General features: G+C 65.0%; 3 protein-coding genes across 4 annotated transcripts; 1 reads left to right on the plus strand and 2 right to left on the minus strand.

Annotated features, from left to right (window-relative positions):
* Positions 1–9: 9 nt before the first annotated feature.
* On the minus strand, positions 10–3,869 carry CORO1B (coronin 1B). Its single transcript, XM_041716532.2, has 11 exons — positions 3,761–3,869; positions 2,776–2,978; positions 2,576–2,698; positions 2,372–2,501; positions 2,121–2,302; positions 1,784–1,903; positions 1,606–1,710; positions 1,392–1,537; positions 1,250–1,307; positions 747–1,031; positions 10–588 (listed from the first exon to the last, which is right to left on the minus strand). Exons 2-11 carry the CDS (start codon positions 2,974–2,976, stop codon positions 466–468), a joined length of 1,473 nt encoding a protein of 490 aa, XP_041572466.1. The 5' UTR covers positions 2,977–2,978; positions 3,761–3,869; the 3' UTR covers positions 10–465.
* Positions 3,870–4,731: 862 nt separating this feature from the next.
* On the plus strand, positions 4,732–7,504 carry CABP4 (calcium binding protein 4). The gene is made up of 6 exons (XM_041716511.2): positions 4,732–4,989; positions 6,058–6,088; positions 6,286–6,429; positions 6,504–6,613; positions 7,019–7,166; positions 7,246–7,504. Exons 1-6 carry the CDS (start codon positions 4,738–4,740, stop codon positions 7,272–7,274), a joined length of 714 nt encoding a protein of 237 aa, XP_041572445.2. The 5' UTR covers positions 4,732–4,737; the 3' UTR covers positions 7,275–7,504.
* Positions 7,505–8,021: 517 nt separating this feature from the next.
* OSBP (oxysterol binding protein) lies at positions 8,022–14,016 on the minus strand. 2 transcript variants are annotated; one of them, XM_072929548.1, is made up of 14 exons: positions 13,682–14,016; positions 12,370–12,578; positions 11,528–11,775; positions 11,257–11,455; positions 10,851–10,956; positions 10,716–10,770; positions 10,487–10,618; positions 10,161–10,406; positions 9,960–10,080; positions 9,774–9,877; positions 9,588–9,683; positions 9,324–9,505; positions 9,020–9,240; positions 8,022–8,944 (listed from the first exon to the last, which is right to left on the minus strand). In XM_072929548.1, the coding sequence occupies exons 1-14, from the start codon at positions 13,987–13,989 to the stop codon at positions 8,802–8,804; spliced, it is 2,370 nt and encodes a 789-aa protein (XP_072785649.1). In that variant the 5' UTR covers positions 13,990–14,016; the 3' UTR covers positions 8,022–8,801. The 2 variants fall into 2 exon arrangements, with proteins under 2 accessions (XP_072785649.1, XP_041572444.1); XM_041716510.2 differs by having other exon boundaries at positions 8,022–9,240.
* Positions 14,017–14,129: the final 113 nt, after the last annotated feature.

A 14,129-nucleotide genomic window follows, 5' to 3' on the forward strand; every position in this document is an offset into this window, starting at 1 on the left:
AACCATCGCTTTTCTTATAAATCCTTTATTTGGAGTGAAAATATAGTTTTTGATCCTGCACTGGAATGGAAAGGGGGGACACAAGGAGGAGAGAGGAGGAAAAGCCCCCAAAATATAGGGGGGACAGTATTTCACAGTTGAGGAAGGTAGATCATGCCCTGCCCCACAGAAAGGGGGGAGACCCCACACAGGGACTGAGGGGTGCAGGGGGTCATCTTTGATCCCAGGAGGAACCCCCAGCCCGAGGGATAGGGGGCAGGGGTGGAGAGTGGTCCATGCTTTGGGGGGGCAGCACCCAGTAAGGCAATGGGAGGAAGCGGGGAGCTGCCAGAGGGGCAGCCAGCCCCCCAATGGGAGAAGGGCCTGGAGTGGGGCAAGGGGGAGCACCCCAGGGGGGCGAGATGGTTCAGGGGGGTCCCTGGGGTGCAGGCGTGGTCCCTGGGGCGGTGGTCCCTGAGAAGGTCCCTACACATGGCCGTTCTCGAGGCGGCTGAGCTGCTCCTCCAGGCGGGAGATGCGCTGGCCCTGCTCCGCCACCAGCGCCCGCAGCGCCGCCACCTCCTCCAGCACCTCCTCCAGGCGACCTCCCTGGGGGACAGCCCCGTCAGGGGACACGCCCAGCAGAGCCACACCCACCTGCCACACCCACCCATGGCCCAGCCGAGTAACCGCACCCACTGCACAGCCCCACCCACACCGACCACACCCCCCTGTCCCTGTTCCCCCTGTCCCCCCTGTCCCCTTACCGTGGCACTGCCGGAGCCGAGCACCGGTGGGGCACTGAAGCGAGTGGACGCAGGGGTCGCGGGGGGCGTGGGAGGTGGCGTGGTGGCCCCGGTGGTGGCGGCGCGGCTGTCGTGTAGCAGCGTGCGCCGGCTCACCTTGAGGTCCCGCTGCTTGCTGGGGACGTAGGCCTGGCGCAGGGACACCAGCACGGGCCCCGCCGTGCGCCCTGCCACCCACTCCTCCGCCTCCATGGCCGCCTCGGGGCCTGCCGTGTCCGGGTACAGGTCGTCCTGGAACAGGTCCGACTGCCCCCAACAGCGTCAGAGGGGTGGCATCCTCAGGGGGACCCCCAGAGCGACGCCACGGGGACACAGACTCACTGGGGACCCGCCATTGCTCCCAAGTCCTGCCCAGGAACCCCACACGGCCCCGTGTCCTGCCTGGTGACCCCTTTCAGTCCCCCTGGGGACTCCCACCAGCCCTGCTGGGCTTCCCCACCCCACATTCCCCTATCCCCACCCACCTTCCTTGGCACGGTCATGATGATGGGCTCACACTTGCGCTCGTGCAGCTTGTAGAACCTGCCAGGGGAGCAGAGAGGGTCATGGAAGGTTTTGGGGGAATCTGGGGGTCCCTCACCTCATCCCTCGTGTCCCCGTGCCCACCTGGCGATCTCACACTTGCTGACGTCCAGCCCGCGCTTGGGCATCCAGCCCATTCCCCGCTGGGGCTCCTTGCTGGTGAAGGTGTTGAGGAAGTGGATGTAGGGCGGCTCCTCGGTGATCTCGAAGTAGCGGATGCTCGAGTCGCCCTGGGGACACGCCGTTAGGGGGGACCCTGGCTCCGGGGGTGCCACCAGCGGGGTGGGGATCTCCGTACCTTGCCGCAGACGTAGACCACGCTGGTGTCGGGGTCGTAGAAGGGCAGCAGAGCCCCGTTGCTGGAGTCCAGCTCCTGCAGCCCCATGGGCTCCTCCAGGTTCTCCTGGGGTGGGATGAGCTGTCAGGCACACGGGGAACCCCAAAATGGTTCCGGGGACTCCCGGGGTGCCACTCACCGTGTCCCACAGTGCCAGCTGCCGCTCGCTCATGCGGCTGAAGCCAGTGGTGAAGATCTTGCCGTCGGCCAGGAAGATGGCGCGCATGGGACGGGCTCCCTCGTGTGCCCGCTCCTTCTCCTGGGAGGCACGGCTGTCACCGGCGCCCGCAGCACCCCAGGGACAGGCACCGAGGGACAGGGGACAGCGGGGACAACCAGGGGACAAGGACACCCACGGAACACGGGACAATGGGGTGTACCAAGGGACAGGAACAGGGAGCAGAGGATTCCCCCAAGAACCAGTGCAGGCCATCGCCCTGGTGACACAGGCCCCCCGGGGGGGTGGGGACACTCACGGCCACCACGGTGCCGCGGCGGGGGTCGATGACACGGACGCTCTTGTCCTTGCAGGCGGTGCAGAAGCGGGAGCCATCGCGGCTCCAGCTGACGCTGTAGATGAGGTCGGGGTGCAGCCCGTCCAGCCGGTACAGCTCCTCCGCCGTGCCCACGTTCCAGATCAGCACCACGTTGTCACAGCCTGGGGGACACGGCAGGGGTCACCTCGGCCGCACGGCCCCCTCCCCGTGCCCGCCGTGTCCCCCCGTACCCGCGCTGAGCAGGACGTTGCGGGCGGTGGGGTGCCAGGTGACAATGCCAACGCGCTTCGAGTGGCCCTCCAGGACCACCACCGGCTCCGTCAGCGGCTGGCTCAGCCCGTTCTCCGGGATCTGCCACACCTGAGGGGACAGAGGGGACAGTGAGCGAAGCGGGGTGACCCCTGCCACCCCCCAGGTCCTGGGCCGCCCCTCACCATGACGGTGCAATCCTCGGAGCCGCTGGCGATGACGTGGTCGTTGTGGGGACACCAGTCGATGTCGAGGACGGGGCCCGTGTGGCCGCACACCGTGGGGTACGACTTGTCAATGCGTCCGGTCTGGGGACAAAGCGACAGCAGGGAGGGGTCACCCACCAGCACAAACCCCCATTTCCGCGTCACCGCCCCGCTGTCACCTTGTGCAGGGGGAGGACGAGGAAGGCGCCGCCGCCGCTGGCCTCCACGATGATGGCGACGAAGGAGGGGTTGACGGCGCAGAAGGTGCTGTCCCAGGTGACGCGGGACACGCGTATGTCATCATAGCACTGGTCCGTCTTCACCGGCTGCCCGAACACGTGCCGGAATTTGCTCTGCCGCACCACCTTCCGGAAGGACATGGCTGGGGAGCGCCCCGGCCCCGGTCAGGTATGCTGGGATACCCCAAAATGGGAGGCAGGGCCACCAGGGAGGTGGCCTGGGAATGGGGTGTCCCCCGAACTGGGTTTGTCACTGTCTTCCACCGCAGTAAAGGGTGGCTCAGCCACTCTCAGGAACCAGGAACTGGGGACACACCCCTGTCCTTGCCACCTCCCTGAAGGGAAGTAAGGAAGCACCCCAGGAATGGGGACTCTGAATGAAACAGGGAGTGTCCCATTCGGCATGGGGACAGGGACAAGGGTGTCCTCCTGGAAACATGGGTGGGGATGGAAAGGACAGGGACAGCTCCTAGAGATCAAGGGACAGGGCTGGCCCTGCTGGCTATGGGGTCAGGGACAGGGAAAGGGATGGGGAAAAGGATAGGGATAGGGGGCTACGAATGGGGACGGTGGTGGCCTCATTCTGTACGGGGACAGTGACGAGGACAGGACAAGGATGGGGACAGGAAAAAGGATGGGGACGGGGGCGGGGTCCGGAATGGGGCCGGTGGTGGCCGCTCTTGGTACAGGAACAGAAATGGGGACAGGGACGAGGATGGGGACACGGACGGGGAAGGGGAAGGGGTAGTCCCGCTAGGTATGGGGTCAGGGACTGGGAGAGGGACAGGGATGGGGACGGGGACAGGGGGTGGCCGCGCAGGGAACGGGGATGGGGCTGCCCCGGGAAGGCGGATGGGGGCCCGCGGGGGCCGCGCCCGGCGGGTCGGGACGGGGGTCGGTGGCCGGTACCGGTGCCTGCACTCACCGGCGGGTCGGAGCCCGGGGCCGATGCCGGTGTCGGGGGCGGCGGGAGCGGCGGCGGCGGCGGGGGCGGGGCAGGAAGTGACCGGGGCCGCCCCGCGCCTGCGCGGCCGCGGGGCGGGGGCACCGGCGGGGCGGGGGCACCGGGGCAGCCCACGGACCGGGCCCCCCACGGACCGGGCCCCCCACGGACCGGGACCCCCACGGACCGGGCCCCCCACGGACCGGGCCCCCCACGGACCGGGACCCCCACGGACCGGGTCCCCCACGGACCGGGCCCCCCACGGACCGGGCTCCCCACGGACCGGGCAGCCCGGCCGTACGGTCCCCGTAGACAGCGTCAGTGGGTGGCACAGGGGCAGTGGCAGTAATGACACAGGGCTGCTGTCACCCCCACCAGTGTCGCCCCGCGGTGTCACCCCGGGGGAACACAGCAGCCAGGTCACCCCCCGGGCCGGGCTTTGCCCTGCTCTTATTTTGGGGTGTCCCTGCCCTCTGAAGCCCCCTGTGGCACCCTGTGCCCACCCAGTCATGTCTTGGGGACACCCCGCCAGCCCCCATCCTGCGGGGACAATAAATGGACCTACCTTAGAGGTGGGGGGAGCTCAGGGAGAGGTGCCAGGTGAGGGGACACAGTGGTGGCCTTGCAGTGTCACCACTGGGGATCTGGGTTTTTCTGGGGACACTGTGGTGGCTTTGGGGTGTCACCACTTGGAGCATTGGGCAGTGCTGGGGACAGTGGTGGCTCTGGGTGTCACCTCGGTGGTGGGGACCTGTCCGGTGGCCGTGCCCGGGGGCCGGTGGCCGTGGCTGTTTCCTGCCATTAATCACCGCTAATTGGCTTTGCCCTGGCGGGCCCGCGGCGGGGGGAGTTTGGGGGGGTCACGGGGGGTGTAAGAGGATTTCCCTGCGCCTTCCTCCGGCTCGGCCATCCCGGGGTCCCGCTCCCTGCCCGCCCGCTGCCCACCCAGCCCCGGCCCCATGCCACGCTCCCGCGGGGACAAGGGGACCCCCAAGGACACGGAGCCCCCGCAGAGGGGGAAAGGGGGGCACGAGGAGGGGGAGAAACCCCCTAAAGCCCCCGAGGACGTCGGTGCCCAGGCCCCCAAGAGTTCCGGCTCCGAGTCCCGGCACGGTGGGCACGGGCAGAAGAGTGGGAAGAAGGGTCCCACGGACCCCCACGCTGCTGCCATCAAGACCTACTCCCCCTTCCTCAACACCGTCTTTGGCAAGGTGGGGACACCGGAGGGGACGTGGGCATGAGGGTGGCGATGGAGGGATCCTGGAAATGGAGGGGATGTGGGGACAGGGGAGATGGGGACAGGGATAGTCCAAGATCCTGTGGATGGAAGGGGGACAGGAGCTTTGGGGACATGGTCAGGGACACTCTGGGATCCTGGGGATGGAGAAGACATGGGGACAGTGAGGGTGGGGACAGGAATAGTCCAGGACCCTGCAGATGGAGGGGATGTGGAGCATTTGAGACATGGGGATATGGAGACAGTGGAGCTGATTCAGGGCCCTGGCTATGGAAGAGACATGGGGAAAGTGGGGATGGGGACAGGGATAGTCCAGGACCCTGTAGATGAAGAGGGCAATGAGGCAGTCAGGATGGGCTTGGCAACAGTGGGATGGGGATGTTCCAGAACCCTGGGGACAGAGGGGACATGGGGCCAGTGAAGATGGGGTTGGGACACTCCAGGACCCTCGGGATGGAGGGAATGTTGGGCACTGGGGACATGGTTGGGGCCATTCTGGGTCTCTGGGGATTAAAAGGACATGGGGACAGTGGGGACACAGTTTGGGACACTTTGGGACCCTAGGGATGAGGACATGGGGACAGTGGGAATGGGCTCAGGGACCTGCTGGGACAGCCTGGAATTGTGGGGATAGATGGGACATGCGTGCTGGGAATGGTGCTGGGGACAGAGGGGACATACTGAGGGGACAGCCAAGCTCTGTGGGGGTAAAAATGCTGCTCCTCCACCTCTGGAGCACAACCCCCCTCGGCAACATCCGTGGCCACCTGGCACATTCCATCCAGAGCCTGGAGGTCCCGGGGTGGGACACCCCTGGGGTGGATGACAGGAGTGGGGACACGGGGACCGGGGCAGGGCAGGTGGGAGGTGCAGGCACAGGGCAGGGCGGGGCTTTGCCTGCAATCCCACTAATCCTCCGCTGGAGTTAATTTTGGCCCACGCTTAACAAAGGTGACACCGAGGTTTGGGGGGGGTGAGGAGGGGGGATGGACACAAAGCTGGGTCTCATTCTGCTGTCACCCCTTCTGTGTGCCCCATGCAGGAGCGGGAGCTGTCACCGGAGGAGCTGGATGGTGAGCAGGGGGGACAGGGTGGGGACATGGGCCTAGGGGAATGGGGCGGGCACGTCCTCATGGAGGGATCTGCCGTGGGGACGCGGCCACGGAGGGGTCGCCCACACCCAAGAACAGACTTGCCCTGGGATGACACGGTGCCCGTGTGACCCTCCATGCCTGATGATGTCCCTGTCCCCACCCGTGGCCATGCCCAGAGCTGCTGGACGCCTTCAAGGAGTTTGACACGGACCAGGATGGCTACATCAGCTACAAGGACCTGGGCGCCTGCATGCGCACGCTGGGGTACATGCCCACCGAGATGGAGCTCATCGAGATCTCCCAGCACATCAAGATGAGGAGTGAGTGGGACCGGGGGGCTGGGGAGGGGACCCGGGCTCGCTGGGGTGCTGAGGGTGTCCCCTTCCCACCGCAGTGGGTGGCCGTGTGGACTTCGAGGACTTTGTGCAGATGATGGGCCCGAAGCTGCGGGAGGAGACGGCACACATGGTGGGCGTGAGGGAGCTCAAGATCGCCTTCCGCGAGGTATGGCCACCGCCACGGGGACAGCGGGTCTGATGTCCCCTCCTCAGGGGCACCACAGCCATGAGGGGACCACAGGCATGGCGGGGACAGTGACTCTGGAGAGACCCTGGTGGGGACAATGATGATGGGGGCATGGAGGGGATCATGGGAAGACCATGGCGAGATGGTGACCATAGAGGGGACCACGGGGTGACCACAGACATGGAGGGGACACTGACCATGAGAACACCATGGTGGTGACCACAGGCAGGAGAAGACAATGACCATGGGGAAACCATGACCATGGGGTGACCGCAGGCATGGAGAGAACACTGGGGTGAACGATGACCATGGGGGTGACCACGAGGAGCTGGGGGTGCCGGTGGCCGTGGTGGGAGGGTGACCCCCAGCCCGTGGGTGCCACAGTTTGACATGAACGGGGACGGGGAGATCAGCACGGCCGAGATGCGCGAGGCCATCGCGGCGCTGCTCGGGGAGCAGCTGAAGGCGCAGGAGGTGGACGAGATCCTGCAGGACGTGGATCTCAACGGGGATGGTCACGTGGACTTCGACGGTGAGGACACCCCCTTCCCCGGGGGGCCACGGCAGGGGCTGAGCCCCGGGTCCCCTGATGTCCCCTCCTCACCCCTCAGAGTTCGTGATGATGCTGTCATCCCGGTAACGGAGACACCGGGCAGGAGGGGACCCCCGGATGACCCCCCCAGCCCCTCCTCGGCCCCTCCGTGCCCGGCCAACCGACCTGAGAGCTCTGCCAACATCGGGGTTCAGAGGGAACAGCTGGAGCGGAGCATCTGGGAACGGGGCAGACGTGACACCCCCGACCCCAAAAGCCACTGGATGTGGTGGCAGAGCCAGCGGAGGCCGGGGGCCCAATAAACCCCTTTGAGCGGAGCTGGATGGAGGTGTCTGCTGGTTGTGGGGAGGGACGTGGGGTCAGCATCCTCCCCTGCAAGTGCCATGGGGAAGGGCAGGGCATGGGGGCGCCTGTGTCACTTGCAGGGAGTCCCCACGATCCCTTGGGCTATCCCTGCCCATGGAAGTGTCCCCAGGGGGTCCCAGGGCCACTCGGGACCTCCCCTCTCTGGATGACACCCCCCATACCAGGTGATCAAAATGGGTTCCTGGGAAGAGTCAAGGGTCCCCTTAAAGTCACCCGGGGTGTCCCCAGCACCCCAAACCCAGTGAGGAACACAGGGGGACACAGGAGACACCCCTCAATCCCCCACCTGCCACGGGGCAGCAGAACCTGAGGAGTGGACAAGGTGGCTTCTGGAGAATCCCATGAATGTGGCTCAAGTCCCTGTTTGGGTGCTGCCACTCAAATCCTGACAGGAGTAGGGGGTACCCCCCAAAATCAGTCGTAGGGAGAGGCTGGACCCTCCCCCTACCCCACAGAGCAGGCGCAGGGTTGGGGCATTCACAGATTTTAATTTAGTTCTTTTTCTGGAGACAAAAAAAAAGAAAAAACCCAAAAAAAGAAAAAAAAAATAAAAAGGCATCAAATGCCCCCGATTTCAGATTCAGGGGTGCAGAGACTCCCCCCACGGTGTATCTCCTCACCCCTGTAGTGTCTGGGGGTGCAGGGGTCCCACTGCACCCTGGAGAGACCCCCCAAAAAACCCAGGCCCTCCCCCTGCCCTAAACCTACAGGGAAGGCACCTCGGGGGGGCATCCCCATGTGTGGGGACCATCCCAGGGAGGGTGGGGACCCCCCAAACTGGGGGCTGTGGGGGAGATGGGGACCCCGATTGCTCTCTACATATATATAATATACACCTATAGAACAGGCTGGGGGGGAGTCTGGCCCCCCCGGACCCCAAAAGCACCCGAACTCCTGGGGACGAAGGGGAACGGGAATAAAAGGGGAGGGGGGAGACCAAGGCCAGCCTCGGGCTCGCCCCGCTGCGCCTTCCCCGGGGCCCCCCACCCTGGAGGCGGCCGTGCCCCCCACCCCAGGGTGCCGAGGAGGTGGGTGGGACGAACGGAGCCCCTCTGCTCCAGCACGGATTTTGGGGTGGCTGTGTTGGCTGCTGCTCCCCAAGGTCAGTTTGGGTGGGCTAAGGCAAAGCCCGGCCGGCGCTCACGGCGAGGCACGGGGACACACGGTTAAGACAGACGGATGGACAGGGGGGGTCCTGGCCTTCATCCCTCCCCCCCGCCGCTCCTCCTCCTCCTCCTCTCGCCGGGCTCAGAAAATATCCGGGCACAAGCTCCAGTCCTGCTTCTCCTTGCTCTCCCAGTAGCCCCCCTTGTAGACGTGCGCCAGCTCCTGCGTCACCGGGTCCTTCTTCCGCTCGAACCACAGCGGTTTGTAGGGATCGTAGGGTGTCCCTGGGGGGCACAGCGGGGTGAGGGCCTGGGGGGGACACCGAGGGGACACATCCCTGTCTGACAGCCGTGCCTTACCGTCCTCGGTGGCGCGGGCGGCCTCGGCCTCGCGGCGCTTGCGGGAGAGCCGCTGTTTCTCCTCCAGCCGCTGCTTCTCAGCGTTGGCCTCATCCCACCTCCCGTTCTCCATGAGGCGCTGGTCCGGACGCCGCCGGCTGTCCGTGGGGGCCGTCCCGTTCTCCGGCGCGTTCAGGGTCAGCGCCAGCTCCGAGAAGTAGTACATGTTCTCTGCGTACTTCCTGTGGCACGGCAAGGAACGGGGCTCAGCGCCAGCCCCGCAGCCCGGCTCTGGGCCTGCTTCATTCCCGTTTTCCCCACTCACGGGAGCGGGTTCCGCTTCCACAGCAACACCCGGCTGTCCTCGGACTCGTGGGCTCGCGGCCGCGCCTCGGCTCCATTGTCCCCTGTTCCCAGCTGGACCTTGTAGCAATCCATCTTCTCGTCCCACGTGCCCAGCAGGGCGAAATGCACCTTTCCCGAGGGGTCCATCACCTCCCCGGTGACCTGGCAGGAGAGGGGACAGCCTGGATCAGGACACACCACAGTCATGAGCAGCCCAGTGTGTCCCATGGCTCCATGTCCCTACCTTCCTCGCCACATCCCGGGAGAAGTAGCTGTAAGGGACAAACTTGAGGATGCACTTGTCCCCTGTCTTGTGGTTGACGATCTCAATTTCACCCGACTGTGGAGAGGAGAGGAGAGTCAGACCCACCCCATGCCCCATTCCCCAAGGATCCACGCTTCCACAGACCTCCCATCCTCAATTTCCCACCTGGTCTATCCAGAGCTTCCCCACGATGATGTTGTGCACGGTGGTCGTCACCTTTTTCCACGTGTAGTGGTTGCCGGAGGAGTGGAAGATGCAATGGATTGTACCTGAGGGAGGGAGATTGTACTGGGAACCACACCTGGAACCTCGGGGGGTCCTGAAGATCCCACACACCCCTGGGGTGCTCACCCAGAGGCATGATGGAGAGGTATTTCCCCCGGAATTTGCTGGTGATTTTGATTTCCTGGCGCAGCGTCCAGCCGTTCTTGGAGTCGGCGTGGTGGGCGGCGGCTGGCGGGTGGTGGCTCACCTGGACACGGGATTGGGGACAGCTCAGCGCCAGCCATCCCTATAGCCCAGGAAAGGCTGGGAGAGAGGGGCTGGCCACACCTGCTCGCAGAGGGAGCGGTATCCGTTCTCCTCCAAGCGATCCAGCTCAAAGGTTTCCCCCAGGAGCGGGTTGAAGGGTTTGCTGGTGCGGAAGACGGTGGTGGAGTAGGAGGACACGGTGAAAGCGGCCACGAAGCACAGCTGCTCCAGGGAGCTCTCGCACCGCGCCGCCCGATCCAGGAGCTCGTGGTATTCCAGGTCCTCCGTCAGCCGCTGCAGCATGGACAGCGGCTCATTGAAATTCACCTGGAAGAGAGAATGGGTCAAAAAAAAAAAATTGGGTTCCGGGTGCCCCGTGCTCACCCACCAGCTGCATCTGTGCTCACTGGCATGGGAATCTTGGACAGCTCCTTCCCGATGCAGTTCTTCATGATGCTCCAGAGGTTGAGGCTGTAGTTGGGTTTGTAGGGAATGCGGGTTCTCTTCTCCTTCTTGGTGTCCTCAACCTGGTGCTTGTACTAAGGGCAGGGGAGACAAAGGCTCTTATATCTCTGTGACCCCCAAAACACTTCCATGGGAATTTGGGCACCCTCAGACCATAAACCCCCATCCCACCTGCTCATCCAGGCTGATGTCACTGCTGGTGCCGCTGATGTTGCTCCCAGTTCTCCTGGGAAGGGGGGGAAAGGGGATGAACATTCCCGAGCAGAGCCGAGCAGCAAAGGGATTCCCCTCTCCCCCAAAACTCACTTGTGGCCCATGATGTCAGGCATGGGGATGATCTCCGGGGCATCAAAGAACTCGTTGTTGTCGTCGTCCTCGTCACTCAGGTCGCCTTTGGCAGGGCAGCACAGGTCTGGGAAAGGGGACAGGGATGGTGAGGAAGGGACATCATTCCCAGTTTCCTGCTGAAGTTCCCCCGTCACCATCAGCAAGGCGAGGGGGTCACACCCCACTCCAGCTCTGAGGGGTGTTAAATAAGGCTCAGAGGAGTCGGTTTGGACCCTGTTGTGGATGCCAGAATCATTTGATTACGCAGATGAGATGGGACAGACACATCCCTTGGGATCAGCAGAGTCAGAGAAGCTGAGCCTGGCTTGGAAAATCCCGGGAAGTGTCTGGGAAACGCTTGGGCACAGCACTTGTCCCTCCCCACCTTTGCCAGAGCCTCCAGTGCCGGGTGTGCTGGCGGGGAGCACCGTGGCCCCCCGGAAAGCCCTTTCCAGGTGGTTGTGCTGCTTGGCCAGCTGCTCCAGCGTCTCCTCCAGCCGGATCCGCTGATCCCGCTCCTGCTGCAGCGACTTCTGCCACTTCTTCCCGTGCGTTTGTGCCAGGAGCATGAAATCCCGGCAGGCCTGCGGGGAAACAGTGCTCAGCATGGAAGTGAAGGCTTTTCCCACCGTGGAATCCTCGGGACGGGGACTCACGTTGATCATGGCGTTGGAGGTGATGCGGAAGAGCGTGGCCCGCTCGTTGACCTGCTTGATCTTGTCCGTGCTGTCCGGAGGGAGCCGCAGGGCCTCGAGCTCACTGAGGGAGCGCTGCAGGGCCGTGCCGTGCTTGGCGATCAGGTCGTTGCAGGTGCTCAGGTCCTCCACTTTGCTGGATAAAATCCGCAGGGTGTTCTGCAGCTCCGTCTTGTCTGTCTGCGACACCGACTCATCGCCAGAGTCGTCTGCGGGCGGGAAGGGATGGGGAGTGTGGGATTGTCATGTCACACCAGGAGCTGGTGGTGGGGCTGCCAGGAAGGGCATGGGGGGATCCCCAAATCCCTGAGGGCTCCCAAACACTCATGGTCCATCTCTGTGTGCATGCCAGGCTGTTTGGGTCACACGTGCATGGACATGGCCATCCCCTTCCAAACCTTCTTGCTGGAGATGCTGGGATGCTGCCCAGGCCACTGGGATCCTGCCCTACGGCCTGTGGGGCACTGGGATCCTGAGGAACTCGAAACCTGCCCTGAGGACATTGATAATGCCCTATGATCTTGCCCTGGGGTCTCTGGGATCATGTCTGGAGGCACTGGCATCCTGTGAGGCACTGGGACTCTGCCCTGGGGACACTGTGATCCTGTGGAACACTAATATCCTGCCCAGGGTTCTGTGGTGTACTGGGATACTGCCCTGGGTTTCCTGCCACCTGTGGGGCTCTAGAAACCTGGCACTGGGATCCCACTCTGAGGACACTGATCTGGTCCTGGGCACTGTCAGGCACTGGAATTTTACCCTGAGTGCACTGTGACCCCACCATGGATCCAGGAATTCTGTACCTGACTCCTCCAGCATCTTGACAGCCTTGGCCTTGGCGAGCTCGAGGGCGGTGACCCAGCGCTGCCGCTCCACCTCGGAGCTGGCCTTGAGGTGGTAGGTCTGGGCTCCCCCGTTGGAGATGATGAAATTGCAGGAATCCTCCACGGTGATGTTGGCCGTGGCCAAGTTGATGGTGCCACGGCACGTGTGGCCCATCTCTGCCTTGGATCTGCACGGGAAGGCCACAGTGAGGGAAGGACAGGGCCGGGATTCCTGGGATGAGGACACAATGAGGGAAGGACAGGGCTGGGATTCCCGAGACGAGGACACGGTGAGGGAAGGACAGGGCTGGATTCCCAGGATGAGGACATGGTGAGGGAAGGACAGGGCTGGGATTCCTGGGATGAGGACACAGTGAGGGAAGCACAGGGCTGGGATTCCCGGGATGAGCCCCTGAGGGGCTGCGCAGGGGGCTTGGCATTCCCAGCCCAGCAGCCAGAGCTATTAATAGGGAGGGTTTGGTGGTGCTGGAGCAGGGCCAAGCCTGGGGATGTTGCTTTGGAGGGACAAATCCACAGCCCTCAGAGGTGGCCTCAGGGATCCTGGAGCCTCAGGGATCCGGTGCTTCCCGGATCCTGGCACGGGCTGGGACGAGGGTGAAGTCTCAGAGAGGCCACGCCAGGCTGGCACTCCCCTTCCACGTCACCGGGTGACAGAGGTGACATCCAGCCGGGACACCCCCAGCCCGGTGCCCCCCCCGTTGCCAGCGGTGTAACCGGAGCCGGCAGCTGCCGAAGGCTCCGGTTCCCCATCAATAATGGAGGGACAAGGCCCCCCTCCGCCAGGCTCAGGTGTCGCCGCGGGTGACAACACACGAGGCCACCGGGAAGAGCTGCTGGGAGGGACAGCGGGATCCGGGAGCTGGGGGAGGCTGAGGGGGCTGCAGACCCTCGCCCCCATCCACCCTCAAATACCCACGGGGACAGGGATGTGGCAATCTCGGGGACACACAGGTGACAACCACGGGGACAGGGATGTGACAACCGCCCCCCTTTCCTGCTGGCACCGAGAGGCAACGAGGAGCAGGCTAAGGAACCCCTCCCCCGCCAGGAGCAGCCCCGGTGACCGGGAGGTGACACCCCCGGTGAGACGGAGATGACAACCGCGGGGACAGGGAGGTGACAGCCGCACTCCTTCCCAGGTGGCAGCGGGGCACGGAGCGCTCCGCCGCTCGGTGCGGGGGCCGCGGCCGCTCCGCTCCCGCCGCGGGGCTCAGCCCGGCGCCAAGGTCACGGGGGGCCCGCGGGGCGGCGGCCCGGTCCCGCTGCGTACCGGTAGTAGCTGAGCAGCCCATTGCTGAGCACGAACCAGCGCCGCTGGTATCCCTTGATGTAGTTGGTCCATTTGAAGAGCCAACCCTCGCGGGCCGAGCCGGGACCGGCCCCGCCGCCGCCCGCGCCGGTTCCGCCGCCCGCCGACGCTGTCGGTGCCGCCGGCGACGCCGTCGGGGGTGGCGCAGCCCCAACGCTCGCCGCCGGTGAGGGCAGGGCCGGGGGCGCGCCGGGGGCCGCGGGCAGAGCCGCGGGCCCGGGGGGCGCGGCCGGGCCGGGCCCCGCGCCCGCCGCACGCAGCTCCGCCATCGCCGCCGCCGCCGCCCGCCGCGTTGCCGTCACTTGCCCCGCCCACGCCCGCGCCCTATTGGCGGCCGGGGCGCCGGCGGGGCGGGCCGCGCGTTGTGATTGGTCGAAGGCGGACACCGTGGCTGTCAATCAGGCAGGAA

This window comes from Taeniopygia guttata, chromosome 5 (genome assembly GCF_048771995.1).
Source record: "Taeniopygia guttata chromosome 5, bTaeGut7.mat, whole genome shotgun sequence".
In the NCBI taxonomy this organism is placed as follows: Eukaryota; Metazoa; Chordata; class Aves; order Passeriformes; family Estrildidae; genus Taeniopygia; species Taeniopygia guttata.

Bases quoted from the DNA above. Each gene is read 5' to 3' on its own strand.
- CORO1B (XM_041716532.2), bottom strand. From the start codon at position 2,976: ATGTCCTTCCGGAAGGTGGTGCGGCAGAGCAAATTCCGGCACGTGTTC. The intron at 2,699-2,775 runs GTGACAGCGGGG...CTTTGTCCCCAG, and splicing joins TCGTCCTCCCCCTGCACAAG to ACCGGACGCATTGACAAGTC. The intron at 1,308-1,391 runs GTGGGCACGGGG...CTCCCCTGGCAG, and splicing joins AGCAAGTGTGAGATCGCCAG to GTTCTACAAGCTGCACGAGC.
- CABP4 (XM_041716511.2), top strand. From the start codon at position 4,738: ATGCCACGCTCCCGCGGGGACAAGGGGACCCCCAAGGACACGGAGCCC. The intron at 6,614-7,018 runs GTATGGCCACCG...TGGGTGCCACAG, and splicing joins TCAAGATCGCCTTCCGCGAG to TTTGACATGAACGGGGACGG. The intron at 7,167-7,245 runs GTGAGGACACCC...CTCACCCCTCAG, and splicing joins TGGTCACGTGGACTTCGACG to AGTTCGTGATGATGCTGTCA.
- OSBP (XM_041716510.2), bottom strand. From the start codon at position 13,989: ATGGCGGAGCTGCGTGCGGCGGGCGCGGGGCCCGGCCCGGCCGCGCCC. The intron at 11,456-11,527 runs GTGAGTCCCCGT...GTTTCCCCGCAG, and splicing joins CCTCCAACGCCATGATCAAC to GCCTGCCGGGATTTCATGCT. The intron at 10,619-10,715 runs GTGGGATGGGGG...CCCTGCCCTTAG, and splicing joins ACATCAGCCTGGATGAGCAG to TACAAGCACCAGGTTGAGGA.